General features: G+C 41.9%; 1 protein-coding gene across 3 annotated transcripts in view; it reads left to right on the top strand.

Annotated features, from left to right (window-relative positions):
- The window catches only part of MERTK (MER proto-oncogene, tyrosine kinase), a 68109-nt gene extending 47746 nt beyond the window's left edge, over positions 1 to 20363 (top strand). For all 3 annotated transcript variants that reach the window (XM_069955341.1, XM_069955340.1, XM_069955342.1), the window contains 11 exons: positions 2478 to 2628; positions 4355 to 4508; positions 7639 to 7724; positions 7910 to 8005; positions 8350 to 8430; positions 9426 to 9518; positions 10290 to 10408; positions 11528 to 11637; positions 13218 to 13377; positions 17934 to 18070; positions 19522 to 20363. In XM_069955341.1, the coding sequence (XP_069811442.1) occupies positions 2478 to 2628; positions 4355 to 4508; positions 7639 to 7724; positions 7910 to 8005; positions 8350 to 8430; positions 9426 to 9518; positions 10290 to 10408; positions 11528 to 11637; positions 13218 to 13377; positions 17934 to 18070; positions 19522 to 20008 (1674 nt within the window). In that variant the 3' untranslated portion in view covers positions 20009 to 20363. The remainder of the gene's footprint in view (positions 1 to 2477; positions 2629 to 4354; positions 4509 to 7638; positions 7725 to 7909; positions 8006 to 8349; positions 8431 to 9425; positions 9519 to 10289; positions 10409 to 11527; positions 11638 to 13217; positions 13378 to 17933; positions 18071 to 19521) is intronic.
- Positions 20364 to 20591: the final 228 nt, after the last annotated feature.

Genomic DNA, 20591 nt, shown 5'->3' with positions numbered 1-20591 from the left:
AAAACATGGCCGCTTCCATCCAGAGACAGCACCCCTCTTGTTATGTGTACAGTATAGTCACTGCTGGTATATAGTTGTGTGTATAGTATAGTTACTGCTGGTATATAGTTATGTGTATAGTATAGATACTGCTGCTATATAGTTATGTGTACAGTATAGTTACTGCTGGTATATAGTTATGTGTACAGTATAGTTACTGCCGGTATATAGTTATGTGTACAGTATAGTTACTGCCGGTATATAGTTATGTGTACAGTATAGTCACTGCTGGTATATAGTTGTGTGTATAGTATAGGTATAGTTACTGCTGGTGTATAGTTATGTGTACAGTATAGTCACTGCTGGTATATAGTTTTGTGTATAGTATAGATACTGCTGCTATATAGTTATGTGTACAGTATAGTTACTGCTGGTATATAGTTATGTGTACAGTATAGTTACTGCTGGTATATAGTTATGTGTACAGTATAGTTACTGCTGGTATATAGTTATGTGTACAGTATAGTCACTGCTGGTATATAGTTATGTGTACAGTATAGTCACTGCTGGTATATAGTTGTGTACAGTATAGTTACTGCTGGTATATAGTTATGTGTACAGTATAGTTACTGCTGGTATATAGTTATGTGTATAGTATAGTTACTGCTGGTATATAGTTATGTGTACAGTATAGTCACTGCTGGTATATAGTTATGTGTACAGTATAGTCACTGCTGGTATATAGTTGTGTACAGTATAGTTACTGCTGGTATATAGTTATGTGTACAGTATAGTTACTGCTGGTATATAGTTATGTGTACAGTATAGTTACTGCTGGTATATAGTTATGTGTATAGTATAGTTATGTGTATAGTATAGTTACTGCTGGTATATAGTTATGTGTTCAGTATAGTTACTGCTGCTATATAGTTATGTGTATAGTATAGTTACTGCTGGTATATAGTTATGTGTACAGTATAGTTACTGCTGGTATATAGTTATGTGTACAGTATAGTTACTGCTGGTATATAGTTATGTGTACAGTATAGTTACTGCTGGTATATAGTTATGTGTACAGTATAGTTATTGCTGGTATATAGTTATGTGTGGTATATAGTCACTGCTGGTATATAGTTATGTATGGGAGGGGGGATCCATTTACATTTTCGTTTCAGGCAGCAGAAAAGCTTGAGTCGTCCCTGTATTGGAATTAGGGTCCACCATCTAAGAGTATAGAGTCTCTTATTGCCCGGGCTTCTCACTCTTACAGATCAGGTTCATCCATATACATGAACACCACTAATTTTACTAGATGTATATAAAAACTATTTCTCTTTATTGGCCATAGCAGGTGAAATAACCGGCAGCCACTGTAATAACTTGTATCGGGGTCTCAGGATCAGGAAAACACTCGGTTTGCACTCTCATAAACTGCTGTAATGTGTTAGAGCATTGCATACAATTTGCTGATGGATCTAGAAACTGCACAGCTGACTGCAGATACTTCTTCAATAGACAAAAAGGGCATTGACATGGAATACCCGTAACTACTGATATTGCAACATACCGGGCTGCCAGACAAGAGACTCAACTTTTTTTCTAATGAATTGTTAAAAAGTTTGTCTTGCAGGAAAGTTCTATTGTGGGGCCTCTGGGCGTACAGCAACATACAGCATGTATACAGATGACTAACTTATTATGTAGAATTGGGTATACAAAGTATATACAAAGACATGTTGTCCAAAGATTTTAATGTAGCATATTATTAAGTAATAGAAACTGTTTGATTTTTTTTTCCCCCTTTACGGCTGTATTTTACCATGTGTGAACCTAGCCTAATCCTAATAGTGAGATGGTGCTGGGAGGTGAAAAAACTGCTGTCATTTCACAGTGTGTAGACATAAGACATAACCTCTTATAACGTCGATGAGTACTTTAAGGGTTTCCCCTTTAAAAATTGTCCACCAATCTTTTTTGTTACACAAGGAGGCAGAGAGAGTCATCCGCTGCTTCATAACAGCCTGAATGGTCGGCAGAGTTTGTTGGGTAAATAAACGACACTTTTTTCCTGCAGTCATTTAGTATTCTAGCACCTTGGTCTATACGGTGCGTACTACAAGTATTGTGGGCTGCCTCTCTTTTTTTTCAATATACATATATACTTTTATGATTTGGATACAGGTGGATTATATTTTTAATATTTTATGAAACTTCATGAAGCTTCAGCTTTAGGCCATGTTACCTCAACATAAGCTGTGTATTAAGTACGGCCGTTGTTGCCGTTTTGAAACAACGGCCATGATTAATACAAAAGTTACATGCACTGCATTCGAGGGAATCCCTGCTGGAACGTATACACATAGTACATATATACATACACATAGTACACTGTACCTACAGAACCAATCACACCTATAATATTATATAGGATATAATATAACGATATATAATATAATATGACTGATCAGGTCTCTCTCTCCTATATTGTCTCCTTACAGAAACCCCCCGTTATAGAACACTCCAATACCACCACTCTGGTCCTTCCTATTCGCGCTCCTAATGCGACCTGCGTGGTGTCCGTGGCCTGCCTCACCGTGGGGGGGCTCGGACCCTACAGCCCGGCCGTCCAGGTGGCTATTCCCACTGATGGTAAGAACTCGTTTGGGTGAATTCACACACGGTAGATTGATTCCATCCATGTGAATTGTTTCTGCAGCATGTACGTGATTTCCTGCAGCTCTTAGGCTGGGTTCACACTACATTGAACCAATGTATTTATGTGCATCCATTTTGATACATTTTTCGATTGACTTCTAATATAGTTTTACGTTAGTTTTTTTTTTTTTAGTGTACCCAAAAATGAGGTCGACCAAGTTTTTGTATGTTTGGAAAAAAAAATCCTTTTTGATCTTTTTCTTTAATAATAATGGAAGTCAATTAAAAAACGGATCAAAATGGGTGCACACAAATACATTGTTTTTTCTTTTTTTTTTTTGTACAAATTGATTTAAAAAAAATGGGGGAATGGGACAGGTGCAGAAATATCTGCAATAAACACATGTGAATTCACCTTTTACATCTTTTTCAAGTATGTAATAAAATATTATATTTTATATGCAGATTGATAACATATATAGTGCATACAGGATGATAAATCCACTGTTAATGCCATGAAATAAAAAGCTCAATGCATAAGGCCGGGTTCACACTGCGTTTTTGCATTTAGTTTTTTTCAACTGTTTTATGCAAAAAAATGATAAAAAACAGATGCATTTCGGTGCATCCGTTTTGATCTGTTTTTCCATTGACTTCCATTATAAAAAGGGATCACAATGCATCCGTTTTTTTTTTGCATACACAAAAACGTGGTCCATCGCGTTTTTGTGTACACTAAAAAAAAAAATTGATGCGTTTTGGTCCGTTTTTTTAATTTTTATTTCAGTAAATGGAAATACAGATCAAAACGGATGCACACAAATGCATCTGTTTTTCCCCCCACATAAAACGGATGTAAAAAACAGATTTAAAAAATGCAGTGTGAACCCGGCCTTTTGTGGAAAATTCCTGGCAAATAAACGTGCAATACTTTATAATGATGACAATATTAGTAAATGACATATTATTGGTGTGCACAATCCAGTCCCCCATATACCCACATACAGTTTACTCCCCGTATACATACACATATTATTGGTATACGTATACATACACATATTATTGGTGTGCAGTCCCCCATATACCCACATACAGTTTACTCTCCGTATACATACACATATTATTGGTGTGCAGTCCCCCATATACCCACATACAGTTTACTCTCCGTATACATACACACATATTACTGGTGTGCAGTCCCCCATATACCCACATACAGTTTACTCTCCGTATACATACACATATTATTGGTGTGCAGTCCCCCATATACCCACATACAGTTTACTCCCCGTATACATACACATATTATTGGTGTGCACAATCCAGTCCCCCATATACCCACATACAGTTTACTCTCCGTATACATACACATATTATTGGTATACGTATACATACACATATTATTGGTGTGCACAATCCAGTCCCCCATATACCCACATACAGTTTACTCTCCGTATACATACACATATTATTGGTATACGTATACATACACATATTATTGGTATACGTATACATACACATATTATTGGTATACGTATACATACACATATTATTGGTATACGTATACATACACATATTATTGGTGTGCAGTCCCCCATATACCCACATACAGTTTACTCTCCGTATACATACACATATTATTGGTGTGCAGTCCCCCATATACCCACATACAGTTTACTCTCCGTATACATACACATATTATTGGTGTTTTTTTTCTCAGGTTCCTCAGCATCTGCCACGCTCTCCACCCCGGCCCCTGGGGACGTCAGCCCCTACATGATCCTGCTGGGCTTTATATGTGGTTTGATGATCGTTCTCCTTCTCATCTATGGGGTGGTGAAATATATCAGAAGGAGAAAGGAGATAGAATTCGGGTGAGTCGGGGGTCTCCCTTATGGATAACTCCACATTTTCATTTGTTCGGGACAGAATCCGCCTTATAAAAAACAATCGGCAATTGTAACTATTGTGATTCTTCTAAGTAACATTCTGACCAGGATTGTTCCTCCAAGTGTCGGCAGATAGTGACGCCGTCCATCTGTGGTCGCCATCACCGGCCTTCACAACAGTCTGCTGACAGATAACAGAAAGAAAACAATGGGCTGCAGAGTATCGCGCCCGTCTAGAACTGTAACAAGAAGCTAGAAGCATTGTATTCCTATCCACAGAGGCTGTGCTGCCGTCCTTGTACCATCACATGGCTGATATCCAGTGCACAATGATAGGACGTTATTATAGATTCTGTTAGGGAAACGTTAAAGTGGAACTCCAGATAAGAAAGATTTAACCCTGTTCAATCCCTGCCCATAATCTAAGCTTGTGTGTAATAGGTTTATATTACATGAATTGGTCGGTTTGTCTGCAGTACATCCTGACTTGCACCCTGAAGCTGCAGAAAATCCTCACTGCCTGCTCCACTCTGTCTCAGAAGGGAGGGGGAAGACAGAGGAGTGGAGACAGAGGTCACATGATCTGTCTCTTTTGCTGCCAGGCAAGCTGTATCAACTCATCTGTAACCCCGCCCACCAATGACATCATACAGTGATCACCTGGCCAAGGGGCGGGGAGCCAACAGCCTCTTCTAAGCAGTATAGGGGTAAGGAGACACTGTTTTTTAATCTCTGTCTAATTCATCTATGTAGATGTATAGATAGATAGATAGATAGATAGATAGATAGATAGATAGATTCCAAAATGGAGGCTTGAGAAAGGTCTTGTGATGAGACAGAAATGTTGCATGTAATTTTTACCTGTTATGAAATAAACACTTTGAAGTTTTTTCACCATAAGACGGGATGCAGAATTCTTGGTATAGATAGATATATAGATAGGAGATAGATAGATAGGAGATAGATAGATAGGAGATAGATAGATAGGAGATAGATAGATAGGAGATAGATAGATAGGAGATAGATAGATAGATAGATAGATAGATAGATAGATAGATAGATAGATAGGAGATAGATAGATAGATAGATAGATAGATAGGAGATAGATGATAGATAGATAGATAGATAGATAGATAGATAGGAGATAGATAGGAGATAGATAGATAGATAGGAGATAGATAGATAGGAGATAGATAGATAGGAGATAGATAGATAGATAGATAGATAGATAGAGAGGAGATGGATAGAGAGGAGATGGATAGAGAGGAGATGGATAGAGAGGAGATGGATAGAGAGGAGATGGATAGATAGATAGATAGATAGGAGATAGATAGATAGATAGGAGATAGATAGGAGATAGATAGGAGATAGATAGATAGATAGATAGATAGATAGATAGATAGGAGATAGATAGATAGGAAATAGATAGATAGGAGATAGATAGATAGATAGATAGGAGATAGATAGATAGATAGATAGATAGATAGATAGATAGATAATGTATTTTCTGTGCAGAACAGAAGCAGATGGAGCCAATGGTGCGCAGATACTACAAGACGGGGGCTGGTACCCAGCAGTTGGCTCTGAGGTGCAATGCATGCTGGGAGATGTATTTACAGGCGAATGTCATGATGTAAAGCAGCGTAGACAAGTGGGAAAGGTGTCAAACTATCGGTGAGGGATCGGTGGGTGCACCTATATGCTTTTTGTGCGTTTTACTTTTTTATCGGCTCGCTGGAGTTCCCCTTTAATTTTAGAGGCCTTTGTTGAAAAATTTGTTCCCATTCACTGAGAGCAACCAGAGTTCTTAAAAATTGTGGAATAAAACACAACCTAGATTTATGTGGGTGCAGAAGTTTGTATTGCACAGTGATTGGGCGTCACTTACATACAACCAGAACCCCCCCCCCCAGTACGAAATTCCAGGATTCAGACTTTCCCACAGATAAGGCACTATGGATGAATGTCAGTGGGATTTCCCATTTCCTTATAGTGAAAGTGACTTTCTGAATTCTTTGAGCTCCGCGTGGATGATGTGATTCCTATTTTCAGCCTAATATTGCTGGATAAATAAATCACAGCTGGTATGTGACCTCCTGTCTGCTGAGGGACGTTCATATTATCGGCCGGACGCTGGAGACAATAGATTGTGTTATTGTGTGACATAACTGACCCATGGAAGTGAGGCAGGTGCATGGAATGTCACTCCGATCCCGGCAGGATATCAGCAGGTTGTATGATGGCGGCCAGTGTCACATCCTGCCTGCTGGACGTCCCGCTGACTGATCTCTCTATATACGCAGTTATTTCTATGTGAATAGAGGACGTGTGAATGGATTTTCCCCATCAGATCAATCTTTAGAGATTTCAGCTGAACTTCGGCTATGACTCAGTGTTGCTTGTTAACAACACAGGGGTTCACAGATATATATGTATATTTATGTTTCTGTTACACACAGTGGCGAAAATCCTTTTCTTTCAAATCAACTGGTTTCAGAAATTTTTCTATAGATTTGTAATTTACTTCTATTGGAAAATCTTAAGTCTTCCAGTACTTATCAGCTGCTGTATGTCCTGCAGGAAGTGGTGTATTCTCTCCAGTCTGGCACAGTGCTCTCTGCTGCCACTTCTGTCCATGTCAGGAACTGTCCAGAGCAGGAGAGATTTTCTATATGGATTTGCTGCTGCTCTGAGCAGTTCCTGACATGGGCAGCGGTGGCAGCAGAGAGCACTGTGTCAGACTGGGGAGAATACACCACTTCCTGCTGGACATACAGCAGCTGATAAGTACTGAACGACTGGAAATTTTTAAATAGAAGTAAATTACAAATCTATATAACTTTCTGAATCCAGTTGATTTAAAAGAAAAATATTTTTGGTGGAGTTCCCTTTTACTCAGTGCCTATACATGGTGCTAGAGCTGCCCCCAGTGTTTGCCAAACATGTACCCCAGAATTCAGCATCTACTTCCTCTACCTACTGAGCTGGGCTTTCTTAGCATGTTACATACGTTGGGTCTGGTGCTGCTTATACTGTCATTCTGCTTTGCTGGATTTTTGTTTGATTTAGATTTCTGCTAGACTGTAATAGCCCGCGTTTTCCTCTGTTTGCGCAGTCACGCATTTGTCAGCTCTGAGGATTCAGACACCGTCGTGTACAAAGCGAAGAAATCCTATAACAGAAAAGGCATTGAACTGACATGTAAGTTGGCAAATCCTCCGTGCACTGGAAATATTTTTGTGATGGTTGGATGATGTTTGTATGGAAGAAACCTGAAGAAGGTGACACAGGAATGCTGCAATGCTGCCACCTGGTGGCACAAACTGAGCTCTGCATGACTGATAGAATGTAATGCAAGAAAAAATAAGTGTGTTTTCTGTTATTAGTGAGTGCTTTGGGGATAAGTGAAGATCTAAAGCAGAAGTTGGAAGACGTGATGGTCGAGAGGAACCTTCTGTCCCTTGGGAAAGTGCTGGGAGAGGGTAGGTAGTATCATTTTCAGTAAGTGTTTGTAAAATCTGCAATCATATCATGGTCGTTTCCCCGAGCATCAAAATGGCCAGACGGATGATATGCTGCACTGGTAGGTGTGTCATTTGTTGTGGTGCCACCTGTCTTAACATATATATATATATATATATATATATATATATATATATATATATATATATATATATATATATATATACACTCACACACACACACACTATATATATACACTGTATTATACAAGGAAGTATATACAGGCTGTGATGCATATTTTATATAGATGTGAGATCTCTATATTAAATTCAATAATATCTCTTTTTGTTCTTGGATTGCTCAGGTGAATTTGGATCTGTGATGGAGGGAGAACTGCAATATCCTGACGACACAGCTCAGAAAGTAGCTGTAAAAACCATGAAGTGTAAGGAAGACGACTTATACCGCTAAGTGCAAGCCGCCAGTTATATCGTATAGACATCTGATCACACAATGTGAATATTAATCAATGATATGCAAACTGCATCATTCAGTCCTAATGAAAATAAAATAAAATAAAAATATAAAACCAGAATATATACTATAGATATAGTTTAAAAATATAGTTTTTGTTTGTCCTTTGTTGTATTTGGATAGCATTGTGTTTGTTGTATTTGGATAGCATTGTGTTTGTTGTATTTGGATAGCATTGTGTTGTTTGTTGTATTTGGATAGCATTGTGTTGTTTGTTGTATTTGGATAGCATTGTGTTTGTTGTATTTGGATAGCATTGTGTTTGTTGTATTTGGATAGCATTGTGTTGTTTGTTGTATTTGGATAGCATTGTGTTGTTTGTTGTATTTGGATAGCATTGTGTTGTTTGTTGTATTTGGATAGCATTGTGTTTGTTGTATTTGGATAGCATTGTGTTTGTTGTATTTGGATAGCATTGTGTTTGTTGTATTTGGATAGCATTGTGTTGTTTGTTGTATTTGGATAGCATTGTGTTGTTTGTTGTATTTGGATAGCATTGTGTCCTTTGTTGTATTTGGATAGCATTGTGTTTGTTGTATTTGGATAGCATTGTGTTTGTTGTATTTGGATAGCATTGTGTTGTTTGTTGTATTTGGATAGCATTGTGTTGTTTGTTGTATTTGGATAGCATTGTGTTTGTTGTATTTGGAAAGCATTGTGTTTGTTGTATTTGGATAGCATTGTGTTGTTTGTTGTATTTGGATAGCATTGTGTTGTTTGTTGTATTTGGATAGCATTGTGTTGTTTGTTGTATTTGGATAGCATTGTGTTGTTTGTTGTATTTGGATAGCATTGTGTTTGTTGTATTTGGATAGCATTGTGTTGTTTGTTGTATTTGGATAGCATTGTGTTTGTTGTATTTGGATAGCATTGTAGTCACATATGACTTTGCTTTCCTCTTTACAGTAGACAACTTCTCACAGAGGGAAATAGAAGAGTTTCTGAGTGAAGCCGCCTGTATGAAAGACTTCAACCATCCAAATGTCATCAAATTGCTCGGTAAGGTGTAAACAGAAAATGTTTTTATTGACCGCTTCTTATATGCTACAACACTACTAGTAATAGTGGGGAGCGGGTTGGCCAGTTTTATAGCTGACACAATGTGCTTTGCCCAATCTGTCTTACTGGGCGCAGTGCTGAAAAGCATCGGACAAGGGACAGACAATGTGGTCTAAGCAAGGGGTCGGTGGTTCAACAAAAAATGTCTTTTAAATAAACTGGTACCAGAAAATGGCTGAGATTTGTAATTTACATGCCTATGGTATTTTGTTAAAGGGGTACTTGAGTGAGTGGTGTCAGAAAGTGCCAAAGATTTGTAATTTACTTCTTTTTAAAAATCTCAAGTCTTCAAGTACTTATCAGCTGCTGTATGTCCTGCAGGAAGTGGTGTATTCTCTCCAGTCTGACACAGTGCTCTCTGCTGCCACCTCTGTCCATGTCAGGAACTGTCCAGAGCAGGAGAGGTTTTCTATGGGGATTTGCTGCTGCTCTGGACAGTTCCTGACATGGACAGAGGTGGCAGCAGAGAGCACTGTATCAGACTAGAGAGAATACACCACTTCCTGCAGGACATACAGCAGCTGATAAGTACTGGAAGTACTGGACTCGAGATTTTTTTTTTGTAGAAGTAAATTACAAATCTCTGGTACTTTCTGGCATTAGGTGATTTTTCTGCATTAACCCTTTAATTCATTGTAATACATTTGAGCTTTTATATTTTACGTGTAAAGCCTTTCACCCTCTCTACACTGCATATGTTTCCTATTTCAGGTGTCTGCCTAGAGGTAGGCCCTAGGAGAACCCCAAAACCCATGGTCATATTACCCTTCATGAAGTATGGGGATCTGCACAGTTTTCTCCTATCATCTAGAATAGGATCTGGACCCCAAGTAAGTTCTATAAACGCTGCGATTGCTGTTTTTGTACAATTCTACACATCTGAACATGCCCGAATGGTTGGATTACTAGACAGTCCATGTGATAATCTGTAACCCACAGTGTGGCCGGTCACTTACATTAGTGAGCAGGAGCACATCCTCTGTTTACACAGCACAATCCCATTGATCAGCTAACGAATGAGTGATTTACTTGTTCACCAGCTGATCGCTGGATCGTTTCAACAGAGCAGTAATTGGCCTGTTCGACTTATAAATGACAAAATTTAAAGGGGTAGTCCAGCAAAAAAGTTTTCTTTACTTGTATTAAAAATCTCCAGTTCTCCAATACTTATCAGCTGCTGTATGCCCTGCAGGAAGTGGTGTATTCTCTCCAGTCTGGCACAGTGCTCTCTGCTGTCCCCTCTGTCCATGTCAGGAACTGTCCAGAGCAGCAAATTCCCATAGAAAACCTCTCCTGCTCTGGGCAGTTCCTGACATGGACAGAGGGGGCAGCAGAGAGCACTGTGTCAGACTGGAGAGAATACACTGCGTCCTGCAGGACATACAGCAGCTGGTAAGTACTGGAAAGCTTTAGATTTTTTAATAGAGGTAAATTACAAATCTCTGACACTTTCCGTCATCAGTTGATCAGAAAGAATGTTTTTGTTTTTTTTGTTGTTGAACAACCCCTTTAAGGCTATATCAGTACCATTGGTCAGTGATACTATTACTTCATCAGCTTCACAGAGCCGGGACATTTTGGGCTGTATACTTGTGTAATATCATCTGATTCAGCCATGTGGGGTGTTTCCAGCTGTTAGAAGATAACATAGTATTCACTTATGAAGGTGGTGTATGGCTAGCTTAAAGTGATACTGTCACCCCCTCTTCTCTCACTTCTTTTCATCAGTAGAAGTGTCACCTAGGCGGAGCTATGTGGCAGTTGAGCCCCACTTCCACTGTGAAGCCCCGCCTAGATGACACTTCTACTGATGAAATGAAGCAATTTTATAGCAGAAAGAAGACAAACTAAGAAAGTACCTAAAACAAAAAAAGCATTTTCATCTGATTTCTTCTCCGTAAATCTATGAACAGATACACATTTATGAATGACATGTTTTGCATTTTCAGTACGTACCACTGCAGACTCTTGTGAAGTTTATGGTTGACATTGCTACCGGGATGGAATATCTGAGCTGCAAGAACTTCCTACACAGAGACCTGGCAGCGCGGAACTGCATGTGAGTCTGAGGAGCAGAAGGAAATGCTGTCAGGGGGTGAAATCAGACAAAAAGGGGATCTCCAGCGTTAGAAAAACATGGCCGCTTTCCCCCAGAGACAGCACCGCTCTTGTCTCCAGGTCAGGTGCAGTTTGCAGTTAAGCTCCATTCACTTCAATGGAACTGAAACAAAACCTGCACCCAAACTGGAGACAAGAGCGGTGCTGCCTCTGGAAGAAAGCGGCCATGTTTCTGTAGCGCTGGAGATCCCCTTTAAATCCAGTTTTTATCTTTCTATTTATTTTAAGACTTCATGGTTACATTTAATATTATTATAATCCTGAAATCTTGTAGTTTTTATTTTGTCCACCAGCGGAATAATAAGCCGGCATTTCCTGTTGTATAAAGGTCAGTAGATAGATGGGATCAGTTCTGCCATTGAAACAAAAAATAGGGCTGTGTGCTGCTATAGTCCTCCTTTAAGGCGATGTTCATACACAATATTTTGCTCAGTCTCTTTTTTTTAACCAAAACCAGGAGGGGAACTGACCCGCCACAACTATAATGGAAAGATTTGCCCAGTTTCTGTTTTTTTCAATCTCCTCCTGGTTTTATTTGAAAAAAGACTGACCGTAATACGATGTGTGAACATAACCTCATAGATGTAGATACAGAGAGTCCGGCAACACATGAGAACACTGAGGAAAACTATAGGGTTAAGCTATAAGCAGTCGCCATTGGCAAATCCCAGAGTTTTTGTCTCCAACAGATGAATAAATCTGTGACATATAAGTTTGTTACAGAACTCCGTACTATGCTGGTTAAAGGAGAAGTCCAGCAGAATTTTTTTTTTAATGTATTGTATTGCCCCCCCCCCCCCCCCCCCAAAAGTTATACAAATCCCCAATATATACTTATGGGAAATGCTTATAAAGTGCTTTTTCCCTGCACTTACTACTGCATCAAGGCTTCACTTCCTGGATAACATGGTGATGTCACTTCCTGGATAACATGGTGATGTCACTTCCTGGATAATATGGTGATTTCACTTCCTGGATAATATGGTGATGTCACTTCCTGGATAATATGGTGATGTCACTTCCTGGATAACATGGTGATGTCACTTCCTGGATAACATGGTGATGTTACTTCCTGGATAACATGGTGAGGTCACTTCCTGGATAACATGGTGATGTCACTTCCTGGATAGCATGGTGATGTCACTTCCTGGATAACATGGTGATGTCACTTCCTGGATAACATGGTGATGTCACTTCCTGGATAGCATGGTGATGTCACTTCCTGGATAACATGGTGATGTCACTTCCTGGATAACACGGTGATGTCACTTCCTGGATAACATGGTGATGTCACTTCCTGAATAAACATGGTGATGTCACTTCCTGGATAAACATGGTGATGTCACTTCCTGGATAACATGGTGATGTCTGCTATATTGGGGATTTGTATAACTTTGTGGGGGGGGGCAATACAATACTTCAATATAAATATAAATTTTATTTGAAGAATAAAAAAAAGGGAAGAAAGTTTCATGTCTGTGCAAACTCTAACACGTGCTCTAACTTTTTGAATCTGTTCAGGCTGAGAGATGACATGACCGTGTGTGTTGCTGACTTTGGCCTATCCAAAAAAATATATAGCGGTGATTACTACCGCCAAGGACGAATTGCAAAGATGCCTGTGAAATGGATTGCAGTGGAAAGTCTCGCCGATCGTATTTATACCGTGAAAAGCGATGTGGTAAGGTGGCCAGCAAGTTCTCAGCTCCCCAGAACAGATCTAATCTTTTTTCTGACTGTAATTTATTGATTACATTTTTTGTACATTGTTATGGGGGCGGCCATATTGCCTAAGCTGTTTTTGACAGCATTTGGTGGCATGCTTTACAGCAAGCCTCATGGACATAGATGACAATAGACAAGAGTACAGATTACTTTACAGCAGCCTCCTCTTATCAGCACAGACTGAACAGGAAGCCTCAGCAGCTTAAAGGGCAACTCTGGTGAAAAATTGGTGCCAGAGATTTGTAATTTACTAATCTATTATAAAAATCTCAAGTTTTCCAGTACTTAGCTGCTGTATGTCCTACAGATCTATGTCTATGACATACAGCCAGAGCCGTTTTAATACATTGGTGGGCCCAGTGCACAGCCCTCAAGAGTGGGCCCCCCCCTTCCCTTTCGGCACATTGTATAATGTACTGAATTTGCCCCCACACTGTATCAAGAGCCCCAATACATACAGTAGTTACCTTATAACACTATTTCCACCATACAGTGATTACATATTACATAAAAACTGCACTAAACAAAACAGAAAGATATCACCAATGATACCATTACATAATACCGCCACACCATGACCCCTATCAGTACAAGCCTATAACAGAGTGCAGTTACATCCAGTGACTCACCGGGGGCGTCTTCTCCGATCAGAGTCTGTCACCTTTTCTTTTTCTCTCCATCCAGCGTAGGCCACCTTGAAGTCTTCTCCTGGCTGTGAATCTTCTCTCCAGAATCTGCCAGACAAATATTTTAGGCTCCAACACATACAGTAGTTAGGTCCCTTGTACCCCTATACAGTAGTTACACCCCTCTGTACCCCTACATAGTTACACCCCTCTGTGCCTCCATAGTTTTAAGGTGTCCCTGTAGTATATAGCCCCTCATGTGCTCCTCCAGTTATATACAGCCCTCCTGTGCGCTCCCCCATTAGTATATAGCCCCCCTGTGCACTCTCCCCAGTAGTATATAGCCCCCCCTGTGCTCTCCCACAATAGTATATAGCCCCCTGTGCTCACCCACAATAGTATATAGCCCCCCTGTGCTCTCCCCCATTAGTATATAGCCCCCCTGTGCACTCTCCCCAGTAGTATATAGCCCCCTGTGCTCTCCCACAATAGTATATAGCCCCCCTGTGCTCTCCCACAATAGTACATAGCCCCCCTGTGCTCTCCCCCAATAGTATATAGCCCCCCTGTGCTCTCCAACAGTATATAGACCCCTATGCTCTCCCACAACAGTATATAGCCCCCCTGTGCTCTCCCCCAACAGTATATAGCCCCCCTGTGCTCTCCCCCAATAGTATATAGCCCCCCTGTGCTCCCCCCAATAGTATATAGCCCCCTGTGCTCTCCCCAATAGTATATAGCCCCCCTGTGCTCTCCCCAATAGTATATAGCCCCCCTGTGCTCTCCATAATATATAGCCCCCTGTGCTCTCCCCCATAGTATATAGACCCCTGTGCTCTCCCACAATAGTATATAGCCCCCCTGTGCTCTCCCACAATAGTATATAGCCCCCCTGTGCTCTCCCCCAATAGTATATAGCCCCCCTGTGCTCTCCCCCAATAGTATATAGACCCCTATGCTCTCCCACAATAGTATATAGCCCCCTGTGCTCTCCCCCAATAGTATATAGCCCCCCTGTGCTCCCCCCCAATAGTATATAGCTCCCTGTGCTCTCCCCAATAGTATATAGCCCCCCTGTGCTCTCCATAATATATAGCCCCCCTGTGCTCTCCACCATAGTATATAGACCCCTGTGCTCCTCAATAGTATATAGCTCCCTGTGCTCCCCAATAGTATATAGCTCCCCTGTGCTCCCCAATAGTATATAGCCCCCTGTGCTCCCCAATAGTATATAGCTCCCCAGTGCTCCCCCATAGTATATAGCCCCCTGTGCTCCCCCATAGTATATAGCCCCCTGTGCTCCCCATAGTATATAGCCCCCTGTGCTCCCCAGTAGTATATAGCCCCCTGTGCTCCCCAGTAGTATATAGCCCCTTGTGCTCCCCCATAGTATGTAGCTCCCCTGTGCTCCCCCATAGTATATAGCTCCCCTGTGCTCCCCCATAGTATATAGCTCCCCTGTGCTCCCCATAGTATATAGCCCCCTGTGCTCCCCAGTAGTATATAGCCCCCTGTGCTCCCCAGTAGTATATAGCCCCCTGTGCTCCCCCATAGTATATAGCCCCCTGTGCTCCCCAATAGTATATAGCTCCCCTGTGCTCCCCAGTAGTATATAGCCCCCTGTGCTCCCCCATAGTATATAGCCCCCTGTGCTCCCCAGTAGTATATAGCCCCCTGTGCTCCCCTATAGTATATAGCCCCCTGTCCTCCCCCATAGTATATAGCCCCCTGTGCTCACCCATAGTATATAGCCCCCTGTGCTCACCCATAGTATATAGCCCCCTGTGCCCCCCCATAGTATATAGCCCTCTGTCCTCCCCCATAGTATATAGCCCCCTGTGCCCCCCCCCATAGTATATAGCCCCCTGTGCCCCCCCCCATAGTATATAGCTCCCCCTCCCATATAACATTGAAAAAAACAAACACTTTTACTCACCTAGGTCCACGCGTTCCTCTTCTCTTCCCTCTTGTGGCCGCACTTCCTCCGGTCACAAGAGGCTGCACTCCCCTTACCCTCGCGCCGACGCTCCAGTGACGTCGGGCGCTAGAGGGAGAGTGCAGCCTCTTGTGACCGCAGGAAGTGCGGCCACAAGAGTGACTGACAGGGAGGGAGCCAATGGCTCTCTCTCTGTCAGTGTCGCTGCTGCTGCAGCGCTGAAGCGCCGCAGCAGCAGCGGGCGGGGGCAGCGGCGAACGCCGGGGGGGCCCTGCAGGGGGCGCCATGGAGGGGTAAGTAGATTACCCATCCATGGCGCTCCCCCCTGACAGGCTGGTGTCCGGAGCCCTGTGCGACCGCATTGGCCGCAACGGCCGGCCTGCTCGGGGGGGCCCCTTTAACTAGTGGGCCCGGTGCACGTGCACCATGTGCCCTCTGGTTAAAGCGGCCCTGCATACAGCAGCTGATAAGTACTGAAGGACTAGGAGTTTTTTTAATAGAAGTAAATGACAAATCTCCGGCACTTTCTGACACCAGTTCATTTGAAGGGGAAAAAAGTTTTCTCTGGAGTACCCCTTTAATTTCAGACCTAGTGGTGTCTTGTGTTATATCCTCTGTAATGATAACAGAACTAGAACAGTTGTAAGTAGTATGTTCGTACTCAGTACATGTATAGTTTTACATTATGTAGTCATATATACACAGTCCCGAGGGTGGAGCTGACTCATGGACATAGACGACACTAGACAGTCTGTCCCCTTAAGATGAATGTGAGATATTACTGAACGCGCTCCGAGACCTGTGACGAGGTCATTCCACTGGGAGCTGCTATTGTCTCCTCTATCTACTGATGCTGCAATGCTGTACAGATCACTTTACTGCAGCCTCTTCTTATCACCACATACACAGCAGGAAGTCTCAGCTTAGTTTTAACCCCAGTGGTGAGAATGAGAACTGCAAGATATCAGGATTATATTCTAATATAGAGAGAGAAATGGAAAATTAGAAAAAAATGTCACCAAAAGTTCTTGAAAAATATATTTACCATAAAAACATTCTTCATACAATAAGTCATTTTCTAATGACACTGTCCCTTTAAACCTGTAATAACTTTTATGCAGTGAGGTTTTGTGGTATTCATTGAAGAAAAGCTGCAGACATAGTGACTGTGTATTTTGGCGTATGACGCGATAGTATACATTGATCCTGCAAGAACATGTTCCATGCCGTTTACATTTTTTACAATGGGAATAAATGCGGTATACAGCTGTGTGGCACAGCATGGCGTATTAGTAGCAGACAATTCACAACATAACACACAACATCTTCCCTTTGCTTGCAACACATCTTTTTCTTTCAAATAAACAGGTGTAATAAATTTTTATTGATTTGTAAAAAAGTCTCCAGTCTTCCAGTACTTATCAGCTGCTGTATGTCCTGCAGGAAGTGGTGTATTCTCTTCAGTCTGACACAGTGCTCTCTGCTGCCACCTCTGTCCATGTCAGGAACTGTCCAGAGCAGCAGCAAATCCCCATAGAAAACCTCTCCTGCTCCGGACAGTTTCTGGCATGGACAGAGGTGGCAGCAGAGAGCACTGTGTCAGACTGGAGGGAATACACCACTTCCTGCAGGACATACAGCAGCTGATAAGTATGGGAAGATTGGAGATTTTGAAATGAAAGTAAATTACAAATCTATAAAACTTTCTGAAATCAGTTGATTTTGAAAGAAAAGTCTTTTTGCCGGAGTACCCCTTTAAGTGGAAACCTTTTTGTTGGTCAGCATGTGTGGACCCCATTGTGCTTTTACATAATCCAGTTACAAAACCCTCTTATAATGTGTTGCTCTCAGTAATATCATCTATGCCCTGAACACGAGTGGGATGCTGGTATCTGACCTTTCAGTATGAACGGACTCATTCACCCCGATCCTTCTGTTTGTTATCGGCAGTGGGCGTTTGGTATTACGATGTGGGAGATTGCGACCAGAGGGATGACCCCATATCCAGGAGTCCAGAATCATGAAATCTATGACTATTTACTGCAGGGACACAGGCTGAAGCAGCCGGCAGACTGCTTGGATGAACTGTGAGTAAGCAATCGCTATGAATGTGGGATACAATTACCTACAGTATTTTGGCATTGTTGATCTAGGCGTTTTATTTTGAAATAAAACTACAGATATAGCCTTAGTTAAAGGGAATGTTCACCAAAAATTATTTTCTTTTAGATCAACTGGTGCCAGAAAGTGCCAGAGATTTTAATTTACTTCTATTAAAACATCTCTAGTCGTCCAGTACCTATCAGCTGCTGTATGTCCTGCGGGAAGTGGTGCATTCTCTTGTAATAGAAGTGAATTACAAATCGAATTTGAAAGAATTTTTTTTTTGTGAACAACCGCTTTAACATTATCCCTTGACTCAACACAGTCTTGGTTTATTGGGTTCAGGTAGGTCCTAACAAAGCATCTTATCTTTGCTGCAGTTGAGGATACTGCCAGCAGGTGGCAGTGAAAATAAAGAAAATCTAGGGACAGCAAACTAATTCTGCTGTCTACTGGGTTGGCTTGCTTGCTGTCAACTACTTACTGCCTTGGGGTTTTCTAGGCAGAAGCCACACTGCACCAAATCCATCTGCTTCCTAGTTGGTAAACCCAGTGGCAGTAAGCACAGACAATGTTAAAAAGGAGAGTACCCACCATCACAGGGACAGGCAGGTGCAGACCAGCAAGGTTGGTAGCTGAGTTGGTAACAGGCTGGCATTATTAGGCTGGGAAGGTCCAGTTTAAATGACTCTTCTTACCCTGGTATAGTCAGGCTATAACGAAAATGTAAAAAAAAAAAAAAAGTGGGGTCCATAATGAGCTATATACAAACTAAGTAGTAATAGCCGGACAATACCATGGTGGTTAATGCCATCTATATTGGCCCTCCCCAGCCTAATAGTGCCAGCCTGTTACCACCCCAGGTACAGACCACCATTTTTAATTGTTCACACCTGCAATTATCTGACTCTTCCCAGTACCTCTGTGGTGGTTGGTACTGGGATTGTAAGAGGACCGGGGGGGGGGGGGGGAACAATCAAAGTAAACTTACCTATCCTCATGCTCTGTAGCGCTGCTCCCAGGTCCCGTTGACAGCTGCCGGGGGTCCTGTCTTCCAGCTGCAAAGTCATGTACCCGCCGGAGTGATTGTGAAGTGGGATAGGACACCACCCCAGTCACTGACTGGTTGAGTGGGCAATTGCTCAGCCAGCCATGATGTTGCATCTGAAAGAGCCGGGTATGTGATGTACCTGGATTCCAGCTGAAGATGACAACGGGCGGCCGTCAGGAGCGATGTAATAGAGACACAGGGACAGGTGAGTTTACTTTTATTGTTTTCTCCCCTGCCTGAAGAGACTTCCTCTTCAACAACCCTGTAACTTAGTTGAGATGGGAATATCCCTTTAAGAGAATAACTTGCATCACTGTGTATCTGACACAATATATGCGGATTTGGCCAAATAAAAAAAAAAATCTTCCTCCTCCTCCTCCCCAGGTATGAACTGATGTATCTCTGCTGGAGAGCCGACCCGGCCGACCGACCGACATTCACAGAACTGAAGTATAAGCTGGAAAAGTTTCTCCAAGAACTTCCTCCGGCCGTGAACAAAGAAGATGTTATATATATCAACACGAGCTTACCGGAGGACAGCGAACTTTTTACACAAGACCCCGAGATAGGTGACCTGTCCCTGGATGTGGACTCCAAGTATGTCCAGATTACCCCCGCCAGGTCTGACACTACTATGGTGACTGTGGAGGTCCATGGCTGTAGCTTGGATGAGGAGCGGTATATCATTAATGGTGCATCTGAAGAACTGGCCGGAGAACCTGAACAAGCATGCGCCCCGCTGCTCCACGACAGTATGCCGCGTAATAGAGTGCCGTGGTGTGACAGCAACACTCTACTGGACGGCAACTCACTGACTGAGGACCTTCTCTATGCCGATGACTCAGCAGAGGACTCCGAGGTGGCAGTATAAAGGACCAAACCAATATCGGACACTTCCATGTTAAGCATCAGGAAGGACGTTGTTGTACTTGCTTAAACCAAGGCTGCTTTTAGTATTATTATGTAGCATTCAACCATTGTGGATACCATGCAGTATTCTGTACAGAGATCGGAAATTAACAGATGTACATATATATATATATATAGATGAAGATATAGATTTTTATTGATGATGCAAGAAAATCATGTAAATATTCATCATGTATATATGACTTTAAGTGCTTCAAAATATCCCTACTGGGCTTAAAGGGATACTCCGGCAAAACAATTCTAATGAACTGGTGTCAGAAAGTTATATAGGTTTATAATTTACCTCTATTTAAAAATCTCCAGTCTTCCAGTACTTATCAGCTGCTGTATGTCCTACAGTAAGTGGTGTATTCTCTCCAGTCTGACACAGTGCTCTCTGCTGCCACCTCTGTCCATGTCAGGAACTGTCCAGAGCAGCAGCAAATCCCCATGGACAGTTCCCAGAGGGACATCTGGCTAGTTCTGTGTTTTGAGACTCTTAAATGAGGCTCCTCTGACTCTTTTGTCCATATTCATGTTTCCCA

Source organism: Dendropsophus ebraccatus, chromosome 15 (genome assembly GCF_027789765.1).
Source record: "Dendropsophus ebraccatus isolate aDenEbr1 chromosome 15, aDenEbr1.pat, whole genome shotgun sequence".
In the NCBI taxonomy this organism is placed as follows: domain Eukaryota; kingdom Metazoa; phylum Chordata; class Amphibia; order Anura; family Hylidae; genus Dendropsophus; species Dendropsophus ebraccatus.
This window is presented reverse-complemented; position numbering and strand designations above follow the sequence as displayed.